The 20,798-nt window shown below is 35.0% G+C and overlaps 1 protein-coding gene across 1 annotated transcript; it reads right to left on the bottom strand.

Moving 5' to 3' along the window:
• Positions 1-4,745: 4,745 nt before the first annotated feature.
• LOC118180190 (uncharacterized) lies at positions 4,746-18,865 on the bottom strand. The gene is made up of 9 exons (XM_085821390.1): positions 18,136-18,865; positions 16,366-16,428; positions 16,168-16,245; positions 15,913-15,999; positions 15,738-15,797; positions 15,545-15,622; positions 15,287-15,373; positions 6,205-6,367; positions 4,746-4,862 (listed from the first exon to the last, which is right to left on the bottom strand). The coding sequence occupies exons 1-9, from the start codon at positions 18,813-18,815 to the stop codon at positions 4,746-4,748; spliced, it is 1,413 nt and encodes a 470-aa protein (XP_085677516.1). The 5' UTR covers positions 18,816-18,865.
• Positions 18,866-20,798: the final 1,933 nt, after the last annotated feature.

The raw sequence follows: 20,798 nt of genomic DNA on the forward strand, positions 1-20,798 counted from the left end.
TTTTTTGTAGCAATTCGTTTTTTGTTTGATGGACATCGAAACATACTTTCGTTTTCTAGATCCTTTGGAAGCTCCAGCATCGGAAATTCTATTTGACATAATCAAAACTTCAAGCTTACTTTTAGAAAATTGCTCTTACAGTCTGCAAAAAATAATAAGCCGGATCCAATTCGAAGATTAAGGAACAACGCAATCATCAACATTAACTGAAATAGATAATTAGATAATTTTAGCTTATAGCGTCTGTTATACATTAAACGCGCACGCGAAAACGTATTCTGCACTTGCGCAGATGCGTATGCGCAGTCGTAAATGTCTTGGGCGCACGAGTAAAACGCCTATGCGCATGCGTCAATGCGGCGCATGCGCAGAAAGATTTTAGCTTTGAGGTCCGGATTATAGATCATTCCGGATTATGGGTGTCCGAATTAACGACTTTTGACTGTATAAGAAAATGATTTAATGAAGGTGACCCTTTTCTTTTTACAATGAAAAAGAGGACAAAAAGCGAACAAAGCAGGACATTTGCGTCTTCACAAAACTTTTTTAAAGCAGTCACACGAACTGTAAAACGACTAAAATACAAATAAATTGTTGTTATTATTACTTCTACATCAATTGGCATGGCAGATGATGCCATGTTTATTGCATTTGACAAAATATGTGTATTACAACCAATGCCTAGTGTTTTCTTTTAGAGTAAATCTGGTAATTTTTCATAGACATTATTTACTCCTTTTGCATCTTTTCCCACCAAAATTTGTATTTGTATTATCTGCTGTTAGTGCAACAACTTTATATTTCAAATTGTTTTCATTTATTACTCTGTATAGATGGTTCACCAAAATTTCTTCGCCCTCAATAGACTTTAAATTAAAAATTTTTATGTGAGTGCTCTTGTTAACATTATAATATCTTACTAGTATTGGATACAATTTTGTTTCATTATGATTCGATGCCTCAGATAAAACTGTTATAAATACTGCATTTTTCAAGTCTTCTGCAAGTATATTGTCACAATTATTATACTCAGAGTATAATAATTATACAGTGAAAGGAAATTTGTATTTGCATCAGATGTAAATGTGAACTATAATATTATAGACACATTAAAATAAACAAAGTAAAGTGCGCAAAAGTGTGAGGGTGCATGACAAGTGTGGCTGCATGATGTTTTGATATGCCCAGAATGTGCTGTCTGTGCATTTTATAATCATGTTTTTTCGAACTGCACTATCACCTGACCATTGACATGTAACATTTCGAAGCAGCATCTTTAACTAATACAGAGATAAACAGATTAGTTGTAAAATATTGAAAAGGAAGACAGTTGGGAGGACACTTCTTGAAGAAGGACAGAATCTACCAAAGGAGGACAATTGGTCTCCTTGCATGGTGGTTCGCATGTAACATTCTTTTCGTTGTTACCTCCTGGGGCATAGCTAGAGGGGAGTGAGGGTAGACATATGTCCCTTGGCTCCCCCCCCCAAGGGGAGCCAAACTGATGTTACTAAATTTTAAAATTAAATATTTTCCGTTCTTAGCAAACAAAAAGGGGTGCGAAAACTTCAGCTGGGCACTGAAAACCTTACCTATGACTTTGGTTACATTATCAGCTTTAAGATTTTCCCCAGGCAGATTATTATAATTCTCATACTGTCTTCGGACTAGTTGTAAGACATTTTAGCTCTGTGTATTCCTAAGCATATTTCATTTGTGATAAAATTTTCGTGGTGAATCATTTCCATAAGTTTCTTCAGAGTATCAGGTATGAGTCAACATTTCAGACATTAGCATCTGAAACACAAGCACAGAAGCTAACCATACAGAAATAAATGCCAATGATGATTTAATAGCTGTCCTTTTTTTAAAAAAAAAAGGATTCTATATAATATCCTTTAATAAAGGTTAGTTTTTCTATATAAATTCACCTTAGCTGCTTCATTACTTTTTACCATTTTTTCTTATTAAAGATTTTACAGCAGTGCTGTCCTTTTGCAAAGTGGAGATCTGTATTAAATTTATATTTTTTTAGATATGTACTGTTAAATATAATTTAACAGAAATTCAATTATCCTTCATCCTCTCAACATCAGTTTTTACTATTCACTTATATATTCTGATGGACAGAATGAAACCCCCAAAAGGCGAAAAATAAAAATAAGTAATAATAAAGAAAAGGATTTAAAATAAGCCATATTGTGATAAATATGATTATTTTGTCATTTTATTTATAATAAAGGAATAAAATATTGTTTTAAAAACAAAACAGACTATGGAATGAAATTACATAGAAAAAAATTTCCATAAAAAATGACAAATGGTCAAATCAATAGTCATGTTTTTCCTGAATATATAAACCTTCATATCCAGCATATAAAATTTTAATAGAAATTTCTATCCAGCAGTAAGAAATGGTATTGACCTAAAATGGCGAGGATGAGTCATGTTAAAGATGTTTGATATTTATTGTATTTTGTGTAACGATTGTAAGTTATATATTTCTTAAATGCAACTTATATCATAAGAGCTTGCTTTTGTTTGCATAAAGGCACAAATCCACATACTATTGGACGTACATCCATTTTGATGTTTTCAATGAAAGCAAAAATACCAATCTGCAGTTTGAAAAATTAATCTGGCTATTTAATTATGATCTGTACATTACTTATAATAAGTATAACATATAACACATATGAAATTTTATTATTGTACAAAATCTTTGGTAAAACAATTTTGGAAACTTCTGAAAGTTAACAGTAATTCTGAGAACATAAAAAAGCTTTATTATTGAGCATTAATAATATGTAGTTATTTTCTTGTTTGAGCAATCTAAAAGCTATTAAAAGAAACAGAAATTGAAAAATCATCAGGAATCATTATATCGTTATCTTAGGGAGATTTCATTACATTTAATATAACTTATGTAATAGTTTACTATTTATATATGTATATGTGCTATTTCATCACTGTGTGCTAACATAAGTTGTCAATAACAATTATTAAATGCAGTGGTTTGTGAAATGGTTAGAAGTTTTGGTTTTACTGCTTACTTATTTATAATTATTGATCATTTTTAACAGTTACAGTGAAATCATTGGGGCAACCACTTCCTGAAAATGAGTAATGTTTCTATTATCATAAATCAAACTTCACAGAATTTATTTTTAAATATTAAACTTTAAATATCTCTATAAGATGATGGATTCCATGAAAGATAAAAGCCATGGATGCCCTTCTTGCAGAGATTTCACTGTGTAGATATTTAGTTATTGCTATTTCATTACTCATTATTTGCTTCTGCTCTCTCACATAAACTATATGCATGATGCTTAAAATATTTTCAGAAATATGTTTAATAAAAATTTATAATTTTAATCCAATAGTATATATTATTAATTTTTTTCACATTTCAGAAATGTTTAATATGGAATTTTTATTTACTTTCTCAAGGGGGGAAAAAACTTAGCATCATGATGTGTTAATGAAATAAACATCCTGAATTTTTTATTCATACATAATTTGTCAATGCATGATCTCAATGCAAGTTCTCAGATTTAATATTTAAAAATTATGGAAATTTTTAACTTTTTTTAAAATAAAAATTCTTGTTTTTAATGTAATGAATCTCATTGCTAATGTTGGAAATAAAGATAAAATTGTACCTAACAGATGGGAGATTTCACTGATATGAAGTTATGAAATTATTCCTGTTAGCATAGAGCTTCTGATAATAGTATTCAGACTTACTAATACTATTTCTAATATCTAATAGTTTGAAAAGACAATAGAACTTTGTTAATTCAAAATTTGTGATAATTTAAATTTAGATATATCTTTCCCTGATGAGTTGTTTTAAAAATGGATACTAACTTTTCTTCATAAATCAAACATAACTTTGATAATTCAAAATTTGTGATAATTTAAATTCCTCTTTCCCTGATGAGTTTGTAGAGGCATTAAGTTATTTTAAAACAGGAGACATGAAAAATGAGCAATGCCCTCACCGGGAATCGAACCACGGACCTCTCGAATATCCGCCAAGCATGCAGACCACTACACCACGAAGGCACACTAAGAAGCTTGGAGAAATACGTTGTATACTCCACCTTTTAAAGGGCACTGGGGATTAAGGGATTCAATCACCAAATTCTGATGGTGGAGAATCGTCATCAACCATCATTTTTAGTTCAGGCGGCACTGTAGAGATATTTTTTTTTTTTTTTTTTTTTTTAAATGCAGGAGAAGTAAAAAATTAGCGACGCCTTCACAGGGACCTCTGGAGTACGTGCCCAGCGTGCTGACCACTACACTACCAAAGCATGCTAGGAAGCTGGGAACTTCCCCTTTTAAAAGGTGACTGAGGTTTTATGGGACCCACTCGCCAAATCCTGGGTGTGGAGAATCATCATCCACCACTCTTTTAGTTTGAGCGCCACTTTAGAGACATTATGTATTTTTTGGAAGCAGAAAAGATGAAAAATGAGCAATGCTCTCGCCGGGAATCCAACCACGGACGTCTGGAATACGCGCCCAGTGTGTAGACCATTACATCATGAAGGCATGCCAAGAAAGTCGGAGAAATACCTTAAAATTTTTATCAAAAATGGATACTAACTTTTCTTAATAAGTCAAATTTCCTTGGCTGCTGTAATGAAAATTTCAATCAAATTTTCAATTTACTCAAAATTCAGAATTTTGATTAAGTTTATTTTCCCCCCTACTTTTTCCTATTTATCCTAAATTCATAGAAGTTGTTCTAACTTCTCAGGAGATTCTAATCGATTGAAACCTGGAATGTTAACAAATATGTAGAAGTCTTCGGTAAAAAGTGAACTTCCCCTTTTCGTCCTGACAACCAACTAAAATATTGTAACATGAATACAAGCCAGTATCTCAAAAATCCTCCACAAAAGCATCCCTTCCATTAGCAGATGTCCCTTACACACTTTAAGTTAAATGAAACACTTCGAAAAACTTAAATTACCTTGGTATGTAATTTAAGTTTTTCGAAGGCAGTGTTTCGTAAATATTCAAATTTTTTACACATAACAGTAATATTTGTAATAAATATTTAGAGATATCATGTATCATACAGCATTATTTATTAGGAAAGAACACAATTCTTGGTGTAAGGATGCTAGCATATGAGAACACTGCAGCTTGGTTTCTTGATCAATGCTATATCTTTTGGTACCTCTAAATTTCAATAGTAAATTATTAGTGCTATGTAACTCTTGATCACCTTGGCATTAATTAAATCACACTGTTTCCTTTGCTTGGTCCTAATACTTATGTAATGTGCCGTATATGATTTCAGAAAAAAATCCAAGCTGTTGTCAAACTGAAATGAGAAGCAATGATATAAGAAGCATGATTGCCAGTGCCCGACTTAGCCTAAATGGGGACTTTACCAAAAACTTTTTGGGACCCTCCTATGCTTTACTGCTTCAGTAATAGACACACGAACTTTTTAGATATATTTAAATTTTTATAGTAATAAACTTTCTAGCCGATTAAGAGCCCTTCTGTGCTGTGGGGGCCTGGGGCAACTGCCCCGTATGCCCTTGCCTTAGTCAGGATCTGATGATTACATAACCTACAAAGTACATATTTGAGGACTATATTTCCCACCTATTTGAGTCCCTACTGCCATACTTTGCTTTCTTCCTTGAAATTGGTATTACACTGCTAGCTGCTCAACTTACTATACCATGACTGTGGCATGCAACAAATGTCAAATTTGCCTAAAGTACTACATGGTGGGATGTGCAAATAGTTAATGATCAGTATTCTAGCGCATGCACACAAAGCAGGTATGAATAACATCTGCATTGTGTATAATTGTAAAGTCACCGCGATTTTCATTTAGAAATCGCAACTGAATATCGGTCGTTTGAGTATTACGCCTACATATTATAAACGAAAAACTCCTACCAGCACCTGTCAGAAATCGACTGCTCCAGGATTGGAGGGTTTATCGGTTCACTAGCGCCTAGAGGACAGCCATATCTTTTCGTCTCGGCTTTTGCGGGATTGTACAATCACTTCACGTGCCCTGAGTCAGGAATTTGGCTCCTCATGTTCAGGACTACAAGTGTCTGCACAGACCGCGCTATGACGTCTGCAGCACCACGAACTGTTAGGACTGCGACCGTTATTGCGGGTTTCAATTGGTGACGCAGCAGAGACAGGCGTACATACCAGTAGATTGACGAACGACGATATTGGACACAAGAGTACCACCACATCCTCTTTGTAGAGGTTCTGCTTCAACATCATGATGAAACTCGGTTCTGCGTCAGCCATCATGATGGACGTATCCATATATGGAAGTGTAGCAATTTTAACGCCCAAAAGCAGAGTACTTTAACCATAAGTTATGTGCATTTAGAATAATTATATGATCATCATGAAACATGCAAGAGGAATGAGAATACAGAAATGAAAATACGATGGAAGCCTACTCTTAGTCACCATGCATGATTGGTTTCAAATTGATTGAAGAGCATACTTCGGAACACTCTTTTGCAAAAAATCCAAGCACCATGAAGGAAGTGGTTGTTTTTGATGAAATTGAATATATGTATAACTGATACACAGGTAATAAACTGATTAAAAGGTCAAGGTTATAGTACCTGTTCATGGCTTACAATCACCCATTGAGTGTTCAAGTTAGTAGTTGGTCGAACCTTCTCTGGCGGCAATGCATGTTTGAATTCGTCGAGGCAAGGAATGGTAGAGGTTCCTAATGTCATCCTGCGACACATTCTGCCAAGCATTCATCAGTTGTCGCTCCAGATCTGCGATTTGTTCTGCCCGAATCTGGCGGCCTACCATGCCATAAAGATTAAAATAGTTCCGACCCGGCAATAAGCCATACAGTATTGAATGCTGTGACACCAAAGGGTGTCTAAAAACTATTTAGCGATCACTCAGCCCGAGTCAGACCTTGGTAGTATCATTACGAATCCCTACCGCGCCTGAGCGCGCACTGAACAGAACGGTGCTTCTAGTCCTGTGAAGGCCGCTAATTTTCTCCATATTCCACTCCCAACGTATGCGCAGAATAAGTGAGCAGCGTGGGGGAGGTCAGGTCCAATTAACCCGCATAAGTAGAGCAGCCAACTCATGCATTTCCGCCTCTTCCCTACGTCGACGAAGGACCCACGGAGAGGGACTGATAAACATGGCCCAAGAGCCCTAAAAGTGAACTCCTGACGATTGAAAAATAGACAACTGTAAAAGAGACAACTATTCACTGACGGCAATGAAATTATGCTCTCGGAAATATCTCTTTGCAGTACAGTGTTTTCATTGTACTGCAAAGAGATAAGTCTGAAAACAGCTATTAGCACTACAGCTTACCACAATATCGCTGCCGATCACATTCAATCAGGACCAGGATCGGAGCCTGTGCAGCCGTACCGGGCGGTAGCACTTAGGGAAGACAAATTTTTTAGAATTTAGGGCGGCACTGGGTGGCAGAAGTTAAGACAGTAAAGACTGTACCGTGCGGCAAAGAACCTACCATTGGCCCTGCGTACACTCCTTCATTGATGCTATTCCACCAGATGCTAATGTTAACTTTCAAGAGAACGATAGTCACCGTGCATAATTGATCTCATATTGGCTGAAGAGCATATTTCGGAATATAAATAGTTTCCGTGCCAACTCAATTCTTTGGTTTCAATCCCATAAGCACTTTCAGAAACAAAATTGAAACATAATTTCGAAACTTGCTGACAAGAGTTTTTAATTGTTGATCAGGTTTATGCGCGTTGTCAAATGGTTGTAACTGTCGTCCTAACACGCCTCATGCATACATATCACTTTTGGGAAAAAAACTGAAGATCTGGCAAGCAAAAGGGAGGTTGTAATATTAAACAGACATTCCTTGGAGGCGTTGGCCGCATGCAGCTGGCTATCATCTTGCTCAAGGTTGATCGCTGACGAATGCCATAGTTTTGGCAATACAGAAGTTGGCAGGATCTTGTCCATAAATCATTGGGCTCTTAAAGTGCTGCGAAAGATCAGTAAAAATTTGGTTATTAAGTAAGAATTTGGCTGCCTAGATAATAATGCCAGTATATACAGAGCTATGGTTGTTTTACGTTGACAAAGGGTACACAGCTCACTCGGACTTCTATGCTGAATTAAGGTAAGCCAATCTTCTTTCACGTATGAATCCCAAGCTAACGAAAATCATAATTCATCGCACAACATGATCCAGTTCTAACCCGATACATTCGAAAATTATCAGCCGCAACACCAGAATAAACGTTGCTCTCAATGCCCCCTCTCCGGGGATCTACGTCGGAAAATCGGGAAGCTACTGTCTAAGATCTATACATAGGCAGTTTCTGCCACGTATAATCAGTCTTTACAGGACTAGAACATACGTTCATTCAGAGGATTTGGCTGCCTAGATAATAATGCCAGTATATACAGAGCTATGGTTGTTTTACGTTGACAAAGGGTACACAGCTCACTCGGACTTCTATGCTGAATTAAGGTAAGCCAATCTTCTTTCACGTATGAATCCCAAGCTAACGAAAATCATAATTCATCGCATAACATGATCCAGTTCTAACCCGATACATTCGAAAATTATCAGCCGCAACACCAGAATAAACGTTGCTCTCAATGCCCCCTCTCCGGGGATCTACGTCGGAAAATCGGGAAGCTACTGTCTAAGATCTATACATAGGCAGTTTCTGCCACGTATAAGGTTCAGAGGATGGTTCAGGACCATATGGCCCCATTCAGGACCTGCAGGGACCATGTGGCACTGTCTTGTCTGCCTATTCACTGTAGGTAGCAACATGGTTAGATATGAGGCGTTTTCATTGGGTCATTGGCTCTTCGGTCCTCTGGTGCACTTAGTAGATGGAACAACACATCAAATATAATCATTGCTACCGGACTGGTACCCAATCGGAACTTTTATTGACTGAGCGTTATCGTTCGTGCAATGTAATATATATAAAGCCCGTAGGAACCCGCGGGAGTTACGTCCGCCTGAATGGTCTCCAGATCTGAGGATTTTTTCTGAAAGTTAATCTAGGGCAGGAGTTCGTCTCCAGTGTTCTATTCTGCTCTCCATGCCTAGGAGTTATGGATATTGCAACAGACGCCGAAAATTCAAACCACCTTTCCTTACAACACTGTTTTTTAAAACTACACGTCTAGAGTTTGTAGGTAAGTGATGCTGAATGGTAGAAGCTTTCAACTAATTTGCAGTAACTCTTGCTATCCCACAATCCTTCCCAGAAACTGCCATTCTAGCTCTGCGTCTGTCCTTTTGGTGATTCTGAATGCCTTATTGTAATACTTAGTAACAATATAGTTCTAACTGTATTACACTCTTGTCAGAATTCTGGTTCTCAGGTCAGACGATGCATCAGTAAGATCAGTCCGTTCCCATGAAAGTGGTAATGCAGTCGCTGTCGAATTTATTCATTTGGATTATATTGAGTATTCGGATACATTCTCATTAGCTAATGCAAACAAAACTGTGAAATAAGTAGTCAAAGTTATAGAACGTTGACACGTTAGTCGATATGCTTAACTGAATAAACCTTGCTCAGGCAGTTTTAAGTAAGACAAGAGAAGGCTTATATAAGCACACTGCTTTTTTCGGGAAATGAGCTTGTCTTCACCTACACTGCTGGCCATTAAAATTGCAACACCAGGAAGGAATGATGTGACGAATGATAAAAGCACGTGAAAGGAAGAAGAGATTTGGTATGCAAATGGATTAGAATTTAAGCAGGAGGGAGAAAAGACATCTGACGCATTGCATAAAAAATGTTGTATAGTGGATTTCTCATTCGAAACGCGCTTTGTACTGCCAGAGTTTTCTCAGAATATAGTGTTATGCCTCAAATATTAAGACGAAATTCTTACCAGCAAGAGTCGGAATTCGGTAGAGGCAGGATTGTTTCCCATAGAGAGTGTGGATTATCGTTCCGCGATATCGCCCGTCGCACTGGTCGACATCCAATCACTGTCATGCGAATATATAATCAATGGGTTGCTGAGGGTCATACTGAACGGCATGCAGGATCTCAACGCCGTCTCCTGACTAACGCTCGAGAGGACAGACATATTGTGAGGTTAGCCTTGAAAAAAACCGCACAAACACATAACGAACCATTAGTTAGGAAATGTGTATGTTTGTAGTACGCCGAGTATCCGCTCGTACGGTGCTTCGACGTTTGCAGCAGAGCAGTGCTTAAATTGCACCGGAGCCCAGCTCTGGTACTTCTCAATTTTTAAGCTAAATAACAATTCTAGCCGGAGTGCACCGGAGCCCTAAATAAGAAGGCTGCGGCAATTCTTTTATATAACTGAATAACAATTTCCGTAGAAATTTTAACTCGAAAATTTTATTTTTAGCAATAAAATTATATTAAAAATCGCTTATGACATTTTAATTTGTTGCTTTACATTTATTTTAGTTTTAATTATTTCAATAAATAATAATTAATTATATAATAATCATCAATTAAATTATAATCAATTATATAATAATTGTTAATTGAATAAAATCTATAAACTTTAATTAAATAGCTATTAATTAATTTGATTATAATTAACTGTTTAATTTAAAAATTATTAATGAGTTTAATAGTCATTAATAATTTATTTACTTTTATTGCTCTTTGCTGGCGGTCTTCCATAAGGCTCCGGCACTTATAATTTTAAAATTTAAGCCCTGCAGCGGAGTGAACTATCAACACGATGACCGCTACTTTGGCTTCCCTTGAAAATGCAGCATAGAGAGAGACGGTGATTCTGGTGCACCAAACGACAAAGCTGGATAAAAGAATGTCACAATGTTGTCTTTTCAGACATGACCCTGTTCAGCGTGCGATATTCTGATGGCCGTATATGTGTCTGGAGGTAGCGAGGAGACTGCACGTCGTATACCATACAGTTTACGTGCAATAAATATCTTTTTTGTATTTGCTTTTCTTCACGGTGTTGCTATTTTAATGGCCAACAGTGTACTACTGAAGTGTTCCTAACCGAAACATGTTTCGTTGAAAACTGCGTCTCGCCTAGCTAGCGAGATAATTTTATACTTAAATGAAAACGTTTCGTTTGAAGCACTGTTTCTCGTTTGATTTCTCCAAAGAACCGGTTTTCATACAAGTCAACTGATCAAACAATAATTATATATTCGACGTTGTATGCATAGATCTTCTTTCTGCACCTTCCCACGCATTGACCGTATTCTCAAATTGCACATTAATTCTTCTAACACTACATTTCCTGAATGTTTACGCTAGCCCAGAAATTTTATGAGTCATTCATTTTAAGTAATATAGTCTGCTTCTTATTCGATCTATTATTTTTCTTCCGGTCTTTTTTAAATTGCTAATTCTTCATCGATTTAATACATAGCACTGTTGATTTATGTCATAGTGAATGAACTTCATTGCATTTTTCTGTGATTACATTTCGCTTATTTTGTGACATTGCATCCCCTTTTTTTGCCAGAAGCAATGAACTGTTTGTGTTTTCTGAAATATAAATCCTAGATAATTCATTGCTATGCAGCAACTTGATCAATATGGTTCAGAACCGACTCACTTGTGCCAAGATTCGAATTTCAAATAAGCTATTTTTTACTGTTATGCTTAAGCACATTAAGGACACTTGAAATCTGTCAGTCCAAAAGTGCTCTGATGGGGATGCTAGAAAGGAAACAAAAGGTGTAAACCACAGGAATCTGTCTTTTCGGGTTTTATGTATCGAATCTAAGAAATAATTACCTATACTGCTGCAACATAAACACCACAAGTAACAGGTATAAAGTTGCACTATTATGATTATTCAAGATCTTTCCGCATGTAAAGACTCAGAGTAAGTTAACACCACACTTATTGATATGTATAATATAAGCAAATGATAATCTCCTTTTCATCGAGTTAGAATGTCATACAATAAACAGTCCACGTTTAAAAGCATCTAGCTAATTTCCTGGTCTTAATCCCATATCAAGTAGAGTTAAACCTGACTTATGCAACTTGAAGTTACATGTTTTTTTAAATCATTTTTTAAACTCCAATATATGCATACAACCAATGATTGCATAAGAACTCTGATGGACAAGTGGTATAAGCAATGTACTAACTTACATTTCACAAAAATTTAGACCAGATTTTATGACAGCAATATAACTAAGAATGCTTTAGATGTATGGAAAAAATTTAATGTTGTAAAGGGCAAAATTATTTTGTTTCCCAGTTGCTTAATGATTTCACTCCTATAGATACATATGCCAGTATTGGGCTCAAACACTACTCCTGCATATACATGCAGGAGTAATGTCTACACGAGAGTGGAGTAGGTCAAACACTACTCCTGCATGTATATTTAGTTTATTAAATGAAAACTTTAGTTATCTTCCCTTTTTTAAGTGTATTATGTAAATATAAATAAATATATATATATTCAGAAACAGGTTTGAAACATATTCACATAGATATTAGATTTTTTTATATGTACATATACAGTATTCTTTATTAGTTCAAAACTGAACTTCACAATATCATCTTCTAAGACAGAGGTTCCCAAACTTTTCCATGTCTAGCAGTTCTAAAAAATTATATTCTTGCAGCCCCTAACAAAGTTTCTAGGGAGGGTGAGGAAAAAGAAAACAGTTATGTAATCAAATTTTAATAATAATAATAATAATAATAAAAAAAGGAACTAAAAAAATATTACAAAATTTAATATTTGCATAAATTTTTCAAAACAATAATTAATAACTATTTCTGTTCCTCTGTATTGGATATTTTTTTCCAAATTGTGGCACTTTATTGTTAATAGCAATTCGCATATCTGCTTGTGCATCCAAGTGATTTCTGAATTTTGTTTCGATTGACAAAAGAGCATACTTCACAAAGAATTCCTTCACATGCAGAAAGGCATCATTTCTTTTGTGATTGTTTTCATGTCTTCACAGAACCAAGACATCTTCCATTATGGCAACACTATGCTGTAGCACCCAGACAGGATAGTAGTTAATGACGCTGCCTATCATACCAAAAGGTTCGAGTTCAAATCCCAAAGAAGGCATGGATGTTGTAATGTAAGTGTGTAATGGTTGTTTAGCAAGGAGCACTAAAAGCAGAAGGTGAGGCAAAATCCTTGAGAGGTTGGTGGTAGGAGACTTTCTGACCACATTCAGAGCATTCTTCTTCAAAATTCCATTTTGGTGGAAGCTTAGTACTTAGCAAGGCCCAGCAATACTTAGCAAGTACTTAGTAAGGCCCAGCAAAGTACCCACTTAGATATACAGGTGCTGGTTTTCCTTCAATCTGTCAGGTACTAAAACAAGCTTATTTTTGTTGCCCATCAGTTATTATGAAGGGACAAACAAACATAAGCTTGATTTAGGTAATTCTGATTATAGATGCTAAAATATACATTATGAACATAAACTCTTTAGAACAAAACAATTTCAATAAATATCTATTTGATTTGAATGCATTCAAACATCATATATACTAATATTTTCAGATTTTTTACCATACAATGTTTACAAGAGAAGGATTCGGGAGACAATTACAAATTATTATTATTTTACAAATCTCTGAAAGCTTTTTATCAGCTTCAAAATTATTTGAATGAAACTATTTTGAATTTACTTAAAAAGTCATATTTTCATCCATTGACTGAGATTCTCGCATGTATGTATTCTGACTCAACACAAATTCAAACATTAAAATAAAAATAACATCAGAAACATATATTATACAATTTAATTCAATCTAATACATTATTACTAGAAGTAAATTAAAGAGTATAAAATTTTAAAATACATATGCAAAATCTGATGTGCACATCACATTACTTATTAAATTATACAAAAACTGCAGATTTTGAAATTTAAAACACTGCTCAGTCTTTGTCACATGGGAGTCAAACTTCTCATAATTTCATTTTTTATAATGAGTATAAAAATGTCCCAGATATTTTTTCAGACATAAGGAAGCTGGAGATCGCATTAAAATAGATTTCGTTATTTGTCAAAAATAATTTTTTAAAAAAAGTTTTACATCGTCAAAACACAACTATTTTCATCATTTAAAGCATTTCAATGATAACTGGGAGTATAGACTAGGGCCAATGATTGTGAAAATTAAGGCTAGGTAAAGGTGTGTGTGTGTATATTTGGTTCTGGTAATTAAAATAAAAAGAGAGATGCACAACTATAGCAGTCCCATATACAACAAACATTCTACGGCTAATCTTTTTTAGTTATGTGAGATAAATACATATGTATGTACAGACATCATTGAAAAATTCCTTTTGGAAAAGAAGTCATTTATTCTGTGCGTATATACAGATGTTATGCAAAATTATGCATGACTGTTTGCCAGGAAATGCTCCAACGGTTGAATGTTGATCTGAACCTTCTGGAGAAAAAGGTGACTGGTGATGAGACCTGGGTCTACGAGTACGATCCTGAGTCGAAGTATCAAAGCTCAAAATAACACACTGCTTCCTCTCCGAAGCCCAAGAAAGCTCGCATGAGCAAGTCGCGTGTGAAGTGCATGCTGATTGCTTTTTTAATTGTCAAGGAGTGATTCACAAGGGTTTGTTGTTTGTGGACAGACTGTCACAGGTGACTTTTATGTTGGAGTGCTCCGCCGCTTGAGGGATCGAGTCCGCCCGGCGTCTGGATTCTGCACCACGACAATGCACCCGCCGACATTTGAGTCAAGTTCAATGTGATAACACTGACGCAGCCACCCTACAGTCCCGACTTGGCTCCAAGTGACTTTTTCCTCTTTTCCCGAATCAAGACAGTCCTAAAAGGAAAGCGATTCGACCCCATCCAACAGGCTTCGACGAGAGCCCTTGACAGCATGACACTCGAGGCCTTCCAGAAGGGCTACGAACAGTGGAAGGCACGCTGTGTTGATGCTGAAGTATTATATTTTGAAGAATTTTAGTCCGCTGTATTTAAATGTCCAATAAATTTCTATTTCAAGGTAAGTCTTTAAACTTTTGATTCACACCCTGTATAATGATTGCATTACATTAAGATATATACATATTTCTTACTTTGACCTAAGTGGGTCATCAGCAGAAAACTGAATATTGAACTGAGCTGCCCAATATTCAGCTGGGATTAATCCATTAAAATGGATTCCCATATGCCAGCTCTAACAACATTTTTCAGTCCCTTTTTCTGAAAATGTGTTTGGTTACTTGATAAAAGCTCTAATTTATTGTCCTTGGAAAGTTAGAAACAATATCTCACCTAAACTGACAACACTGTTCTATATTTTGAGTGAACCGTTTTCGCCCTACGTGAATCCAACCATTAGAATCTGGAGGAGCAGATTTCCTGAAAGGTGGAGGAAACATATCTTGTTTACCATTGCACAAAAAGAAATTTACCAATTCTTTAATAATTCATGAAATCTCAAAATTACTAAAAAGAAATAACTGTTATGAAAAATGGATGCCGCATAGGGTACAAATGATTACGATTCACCACTAATGAATTATCATTTACCTAAAGAAAGAAGACAATTCAGAATTTTCCTTTAGGTTCTTTTGAGTAACAGCTACAGATGAACATTGGTGAAATTCTCTGTTAAAAAAATTAATTTATATGAAATGAAGAATAATAATTTAATGAAATGTACACGACTTGCAAAAATATAAATAATAATGTTTGATTAAGCATACAAGAATTTATGATTTACCTTGGATCCGTTTCATAGTTCAAAGATGCTACATGCTTTGGTGAAACCAGGCAAGGCTTCCTATGGGAGATAGAAGCATTATGTTTATGAGTAATTTCATATCCACATCCTAAGAAATTAATCTTGATAAAAGCTCTAATTTATTGTCCTTGGAAAGTTAGAAACAATATCTCACCTCAACTGACAACACTGTTCTATATTTTGAGTGAAACGTTTTCGCCCTACATGAATCCAACCATTAGGATCTGGATGAACAGATTTCCTGAAAGGTGGAGGAAACATATCTTGTTTACCGTTGCACAAAAAGAAATTTACCAATTCTTTAATAATTCATGAAATCTCAAAATTACTAAAAAGGAATAACTGTTATGAAAAACGGATGCCGCATAGGGTACAAATGATTACGATTCACCACTAATGAATTATTTACCTCAAGAAAGAAGACAATTCAGAATTTTCCTTTAGGTTCTTTTGAGTAACAGCAGCAGATGAACACTGTTGAAATTCTCTGTTTAAAAAATTAATTTATATGCAATGAAGTATAATAAATATCAATTTAGAGCAAAGAGTTCATGAACAAAAATTTATAGATTCTGTAGTACTTCATGCATTTGCATAAAAAAGCTACCTTGTTTGAAGTTGCTGTTCAGTTTCTGAAGGAGCTTTCACATTCAACTGTGATGGCAGTTTCCTGTGGAATAAAATAATTATGATTACACTTTTCTGCATTATTTTGTAAAAAAACAATTTTAGAGCATCAAAGCTAAAGTCAAGCTGTAAAATGCACTGTAAACTATCCTGTATGCTGTTTTTTCCCTTTATTCTGTAGCTTATATATGTTACTGTTTAAATACTATTTTTCCATAAGCAATTTATTAAATAGAACAGCCACACAGTTTCTGAGGTAAGTTTGACAGCTATGCAAAAATTAAGGCCATGGGGGGATGCGTTTTCTCCCCTCAGCAGTGATGATTCATTAGAAGATGCTCTCCTCTGCAGTGACTTTAGGCAATATTTTCAGCAATCAGAAGATTAACTGCCTAGTAGGCTGTATTATTTTCTTAACAAATATTAAATGAGCAGCTGGTAAGTTATAACATATATACATAAACACTAACAATAATGCATATAGTTAATAAACTCAGCCATTTATGACGTTCAGATTTTCAGAAACCAGAAGAAATACATACTAATCACTAGCAAAAATGCCATTTATTAAATTAAGACTGGCAAAGGACTGATTCTTTTGTACCAAAATATCCTACATGTACATATAAAAATTCTCTGTACTTCATCATTCACTTTCAAATTTGCCGTTATCTTAGATGGGTCATTTGCAGCATGTTAGAATCATAGGACAAGGACTGATTTCAAAGTGAAGCACTTTAAAAAGATTTATTATAAACACACACAAATATTTATCTGATTGTAATTCTTCGTGCATTAAAGTGATCTGTAGTCACAAGGTTAATGTCTTTTAAACAGCTACAGTTTGAAACAAATTGATGTTTATCACCTGTGTAATCCCAACAGAACATATAAGACAAATAAAATTTACTTGCCTAATTTTTTATTGTGAATGGAAAAATTACTTATTTTCCAAGAAAATATCTCAAGCTTGCCACAGAAATAAAGAATTTATTTCAGAGTTTGGCAAAGTGAAATTTAAAAGTGTGTTTATTATCAAGTAGATTACATGCAAATGTGATTTCTTGCATTGTAGCCTTGAAATAACATGGGAATGGATAGCAAGTTAAACTTTTTTTGCGTGAAACAGAACTTTGCACTGAGTATCTCTAACCATATTTCTACAAACAGAAATAATTTTGCAGTTGAATATGGATTTTTTTTCTAGTGTTTGAACTTGCATGAGAATAGTTGTGTCATCAACAAAGAAAATTTGAATTTTACAGTGTTGGGAAGAATAATAAGCACATATATAATAAAATAAGGAACTCAGTCTTGGGCCTCTTGTTCTGTAATCTGCCTCTGCACTGAAATGATCCATGACAGATAAAAATTTCTCATTAAAGAAGCCACTACATAAGCCTTTGAGAACATTAGAAATTTGAATGTTATTGACTGGGCGATTACGTTCTCCAGCTGTCACAACTAAATGCAATAGCTGCTTTATCAAGGAAGCATTAAGTTTTTTCAAGAAAACAATATACAATTTGTATTCTTAGGCACTGAATTTTACTTGTCAAATTTCATTACTTTAAAAAGAAAAATGAATAAAGATTTTGATAGTTCAACAGTTGCTTAGTATGATTCAGAAATTCATAGCTTGGCTGACAAACAGATTGCTTAAATATTTAATGCCTTGCTGTAAAAATATTTCTTTGTGTTTGAATTTCGAAGAAGGAAAGAAATTATATATATATATATATATACATACCTCGACAGAGCTGATTCAGCAACAACTTCAGAATACAGAGGAGAGGCTGAAGATGTTAAAATATCGCTGCCGCCATCACAGAGAGGAGGAAAATCCAATGAACTTCGAAGCTCTATTTTACTGGTACTTTTGGAACTCTCAGTTAAAAGTTGCGTCAAAACTTGAACAAACAGTGTAGCTAACTGCCGTGTTCCTGCTGCATTCAAATGCAGCCCATCCAGAGCCATGCATCCACTCCAGTCACGAGATGACATGCAGAAGGTTACATTATCCAGCTCTTCACAGAGATCAATCATTTTTTCATCAAACTGAGAACTCTTGTTGTTGACAGAGCGCAGTCGAGGTCGCAATTCGTCTCTCTCATTATAAGTTAAATACTTCGAATCCACTCTGGGCAAAATTCCTGATATGACTACCCGCGCATACGGATTCACTCTACTCACTTCCCGAATTAAACTTTTATATTTTAAGACACTGTCATCCACAGTAGAATCCATATTATTGGTCCCTACATGAAAAAGGATACAATCGTATTCATTAAAGGATGAAATTTTTTTGGTCAACCTTTCTATTGTTATGCCCGGAAACGCGAGAGCATGCAGTTTATTATCATACAGCTGAGACGGTAAATATTGGTACATATATTTAATCATGGAATCACCGGTTATCAGAACCTTCATAGTCGATTACAAGTTATAAAAACTTCAAAATTACAAGCCCATTACAAAACGCCGAACGACCTAATATTAACAATACTACTACGAACAACGACAGATTGAACAAAAGCTTGGCTACTTTTGAGCAATGCACTTGGCTCTAAATTTTATTCTGGTAACCTTACATTGCATCAGCGATTTCGAAAGGCATCATGGGAAAAAGTACACATTTTTCGGCAAACTTCCGGTATCAGGGACTCAGTTATCTGTAAAATTCAGTTCGTTGAATCTGCGATGCCATCCTTCAACCGCATTATTTGTCCTTGGAACTTTATCTTTTACAGCATCATAACAGTTCCAAAGAGGGATGTCAAACACTGGTCTGCGACGTTGTCCACGACGAGTAAATCTACCAATCCATGTGTCTTCAAAATAATTTATGATTGGTTGAATGATGTTCATATTATTTACAAAATAAGTAGATGATATTAATTGTTCAAATGCTTCAATGACATATGAAGTAGGAACGAAAGCCAAAGCTGCAAGTTGAGAGATTTCCAAAACGAAATTCGGATCAGTTTCATATTTACTTTGCAAACCTGCAGACTGAATCTTTCTATACAGACACTGGCTTAAATGAAAAAAACATCCTCTCTGAATGATATTCGGAAAGGAATTTTTAAAGGCATTTATGGCAGCCTTTTCAAAATCAGTCATTACAGTTTTGGGCTCACCGTAAACACTGTATTGTATGTTTCTTCGCGTTTGTTTGGCATTAATACATACACTGAAGGTATCACATTATCCTATTTAACACCATGGATCGTATAAATCTGACTGAAAAGCGGTGGTGTTGCTTTAAAAGTTCCATCAGCAAACCAGTTCGGACATTCAGCCATGAAGTCCAGATTTCTGAGGGTCGAAAAAATTAGAATTCTGTCTGTCTGCACTCCACTGTCATACAGCAAAAATTTCTCTTCTTTTAGTGTTTTTGAAAACTGTTCTGGGATTACTAATTCTTCAAGACATCTAGGATTATGCAATGGCATTTCTCCGTGTCGAGCATATCTGATAATTTTTTTAATATTTTCCACTGGTGGTATATGCCCCGAAACAGCACAAGGAAGACCAATTGTACCAACTGCTGCTAAAGAATGTGTCGATTCTTGCGTTGTTACCGCACGCTCTTTAATTGAACTCACAATCTCTTTCGTTTTTGTAATTTTGCCAGCATTTGGAGGATGCCCGTGAGATTTTTCAAGAATGATATTATCATCTTGAGTGTGAATTCGCCCTTTACACTTACAAGTAAATAACTCTACACATTTCCAAATACTTTTCTCAGCACTAGCACGTTCAAAATTATAGATGTATCCTTTCACCATAAGTTGTTTACGGTTCTTTTGGCTGATGATATAGTGTAACGGCATGTTGGCTTCTCTGACAGAAAATGCAGTTAAGTTTCCGAGTTTCAGGTACAACTAAGACTTGGAGCATCAGACATACATTATTTACCTATTGTCAAACAATGGTTTTCTCGAGGCAGGAGCCACCTGTTTCCCCTTCAGGCTCAAATGACGTTTTACAGTTTGTTAAGTAAAAATAAGCAGGTGTTCTATTATTGAACACAGTTAGTATATGTTTATTAGTAGTTGAACACCAGGAAAATTTCTGTGAACTGAAAAATGTCAGCTAAGCAATTTACAATTTGATTTATTTTTAGTGTATCTGGAATCATTATTGCTAGTTTAAAACTAAAGTTTTGTATATAGTGCTGAGCAGTTTTTGTATATAGTGCTGGAACAGATTAAAAATTTAATAAAAATTAAACTCGAAGTTCCTTTCAGGTAACAAATATTAGCATCTTTACTGAGAAAAGCTAGTAAACAGAGTTTTGAAATCGGAATAAATTATTTAATTATTTTAAAATGGTTCAAACCCAAAGAAAAAGATCTTTAAATCAAATATCAGATAGTAATTGAATCTTAAAATAATTAGACTGAAATT

Source organism: Stegodyphus dumicola, chromosome 7 (assembly GCF_044657685.1).
Source record: "Stegodyphus dumicola isolate Sdum_Otavi_A_Nest chromosome 7, ASM4465768v1".
In the NCBI taxonomy this organism is placed as follows: Eukaryota; Metazoa; Arthropoda; class Arachnida; order Araneae; family Eresidae; genus Stegodyphus; species Stegodyphus dumicola.

Excerpts from the sequence above, each read along its gene's own strand:
- LOC118180190 (XM_085821390.1), bottom strand. The coding sequence starts at position 18,815 with ATGAAGGTTCTGATAACCGGTGATTCCATGATTAAATATATGTACCAA. Across the intron at positions 15,798-15,912 it reads GAACAGTGTTGTCAGTTGAG|GAAGCCTTGCCTGGTTTCAC; the intron begins GTGAGATATTGT and ends TATCTCCCATAG. Across the intron at positions 15,623-15,737 it reads AACTATGAAACGGATCCAAG|AGAATTTCACCAATGTTCAT; the intron begins GTAAATCATAAA and ends TTTTTTTAACAG.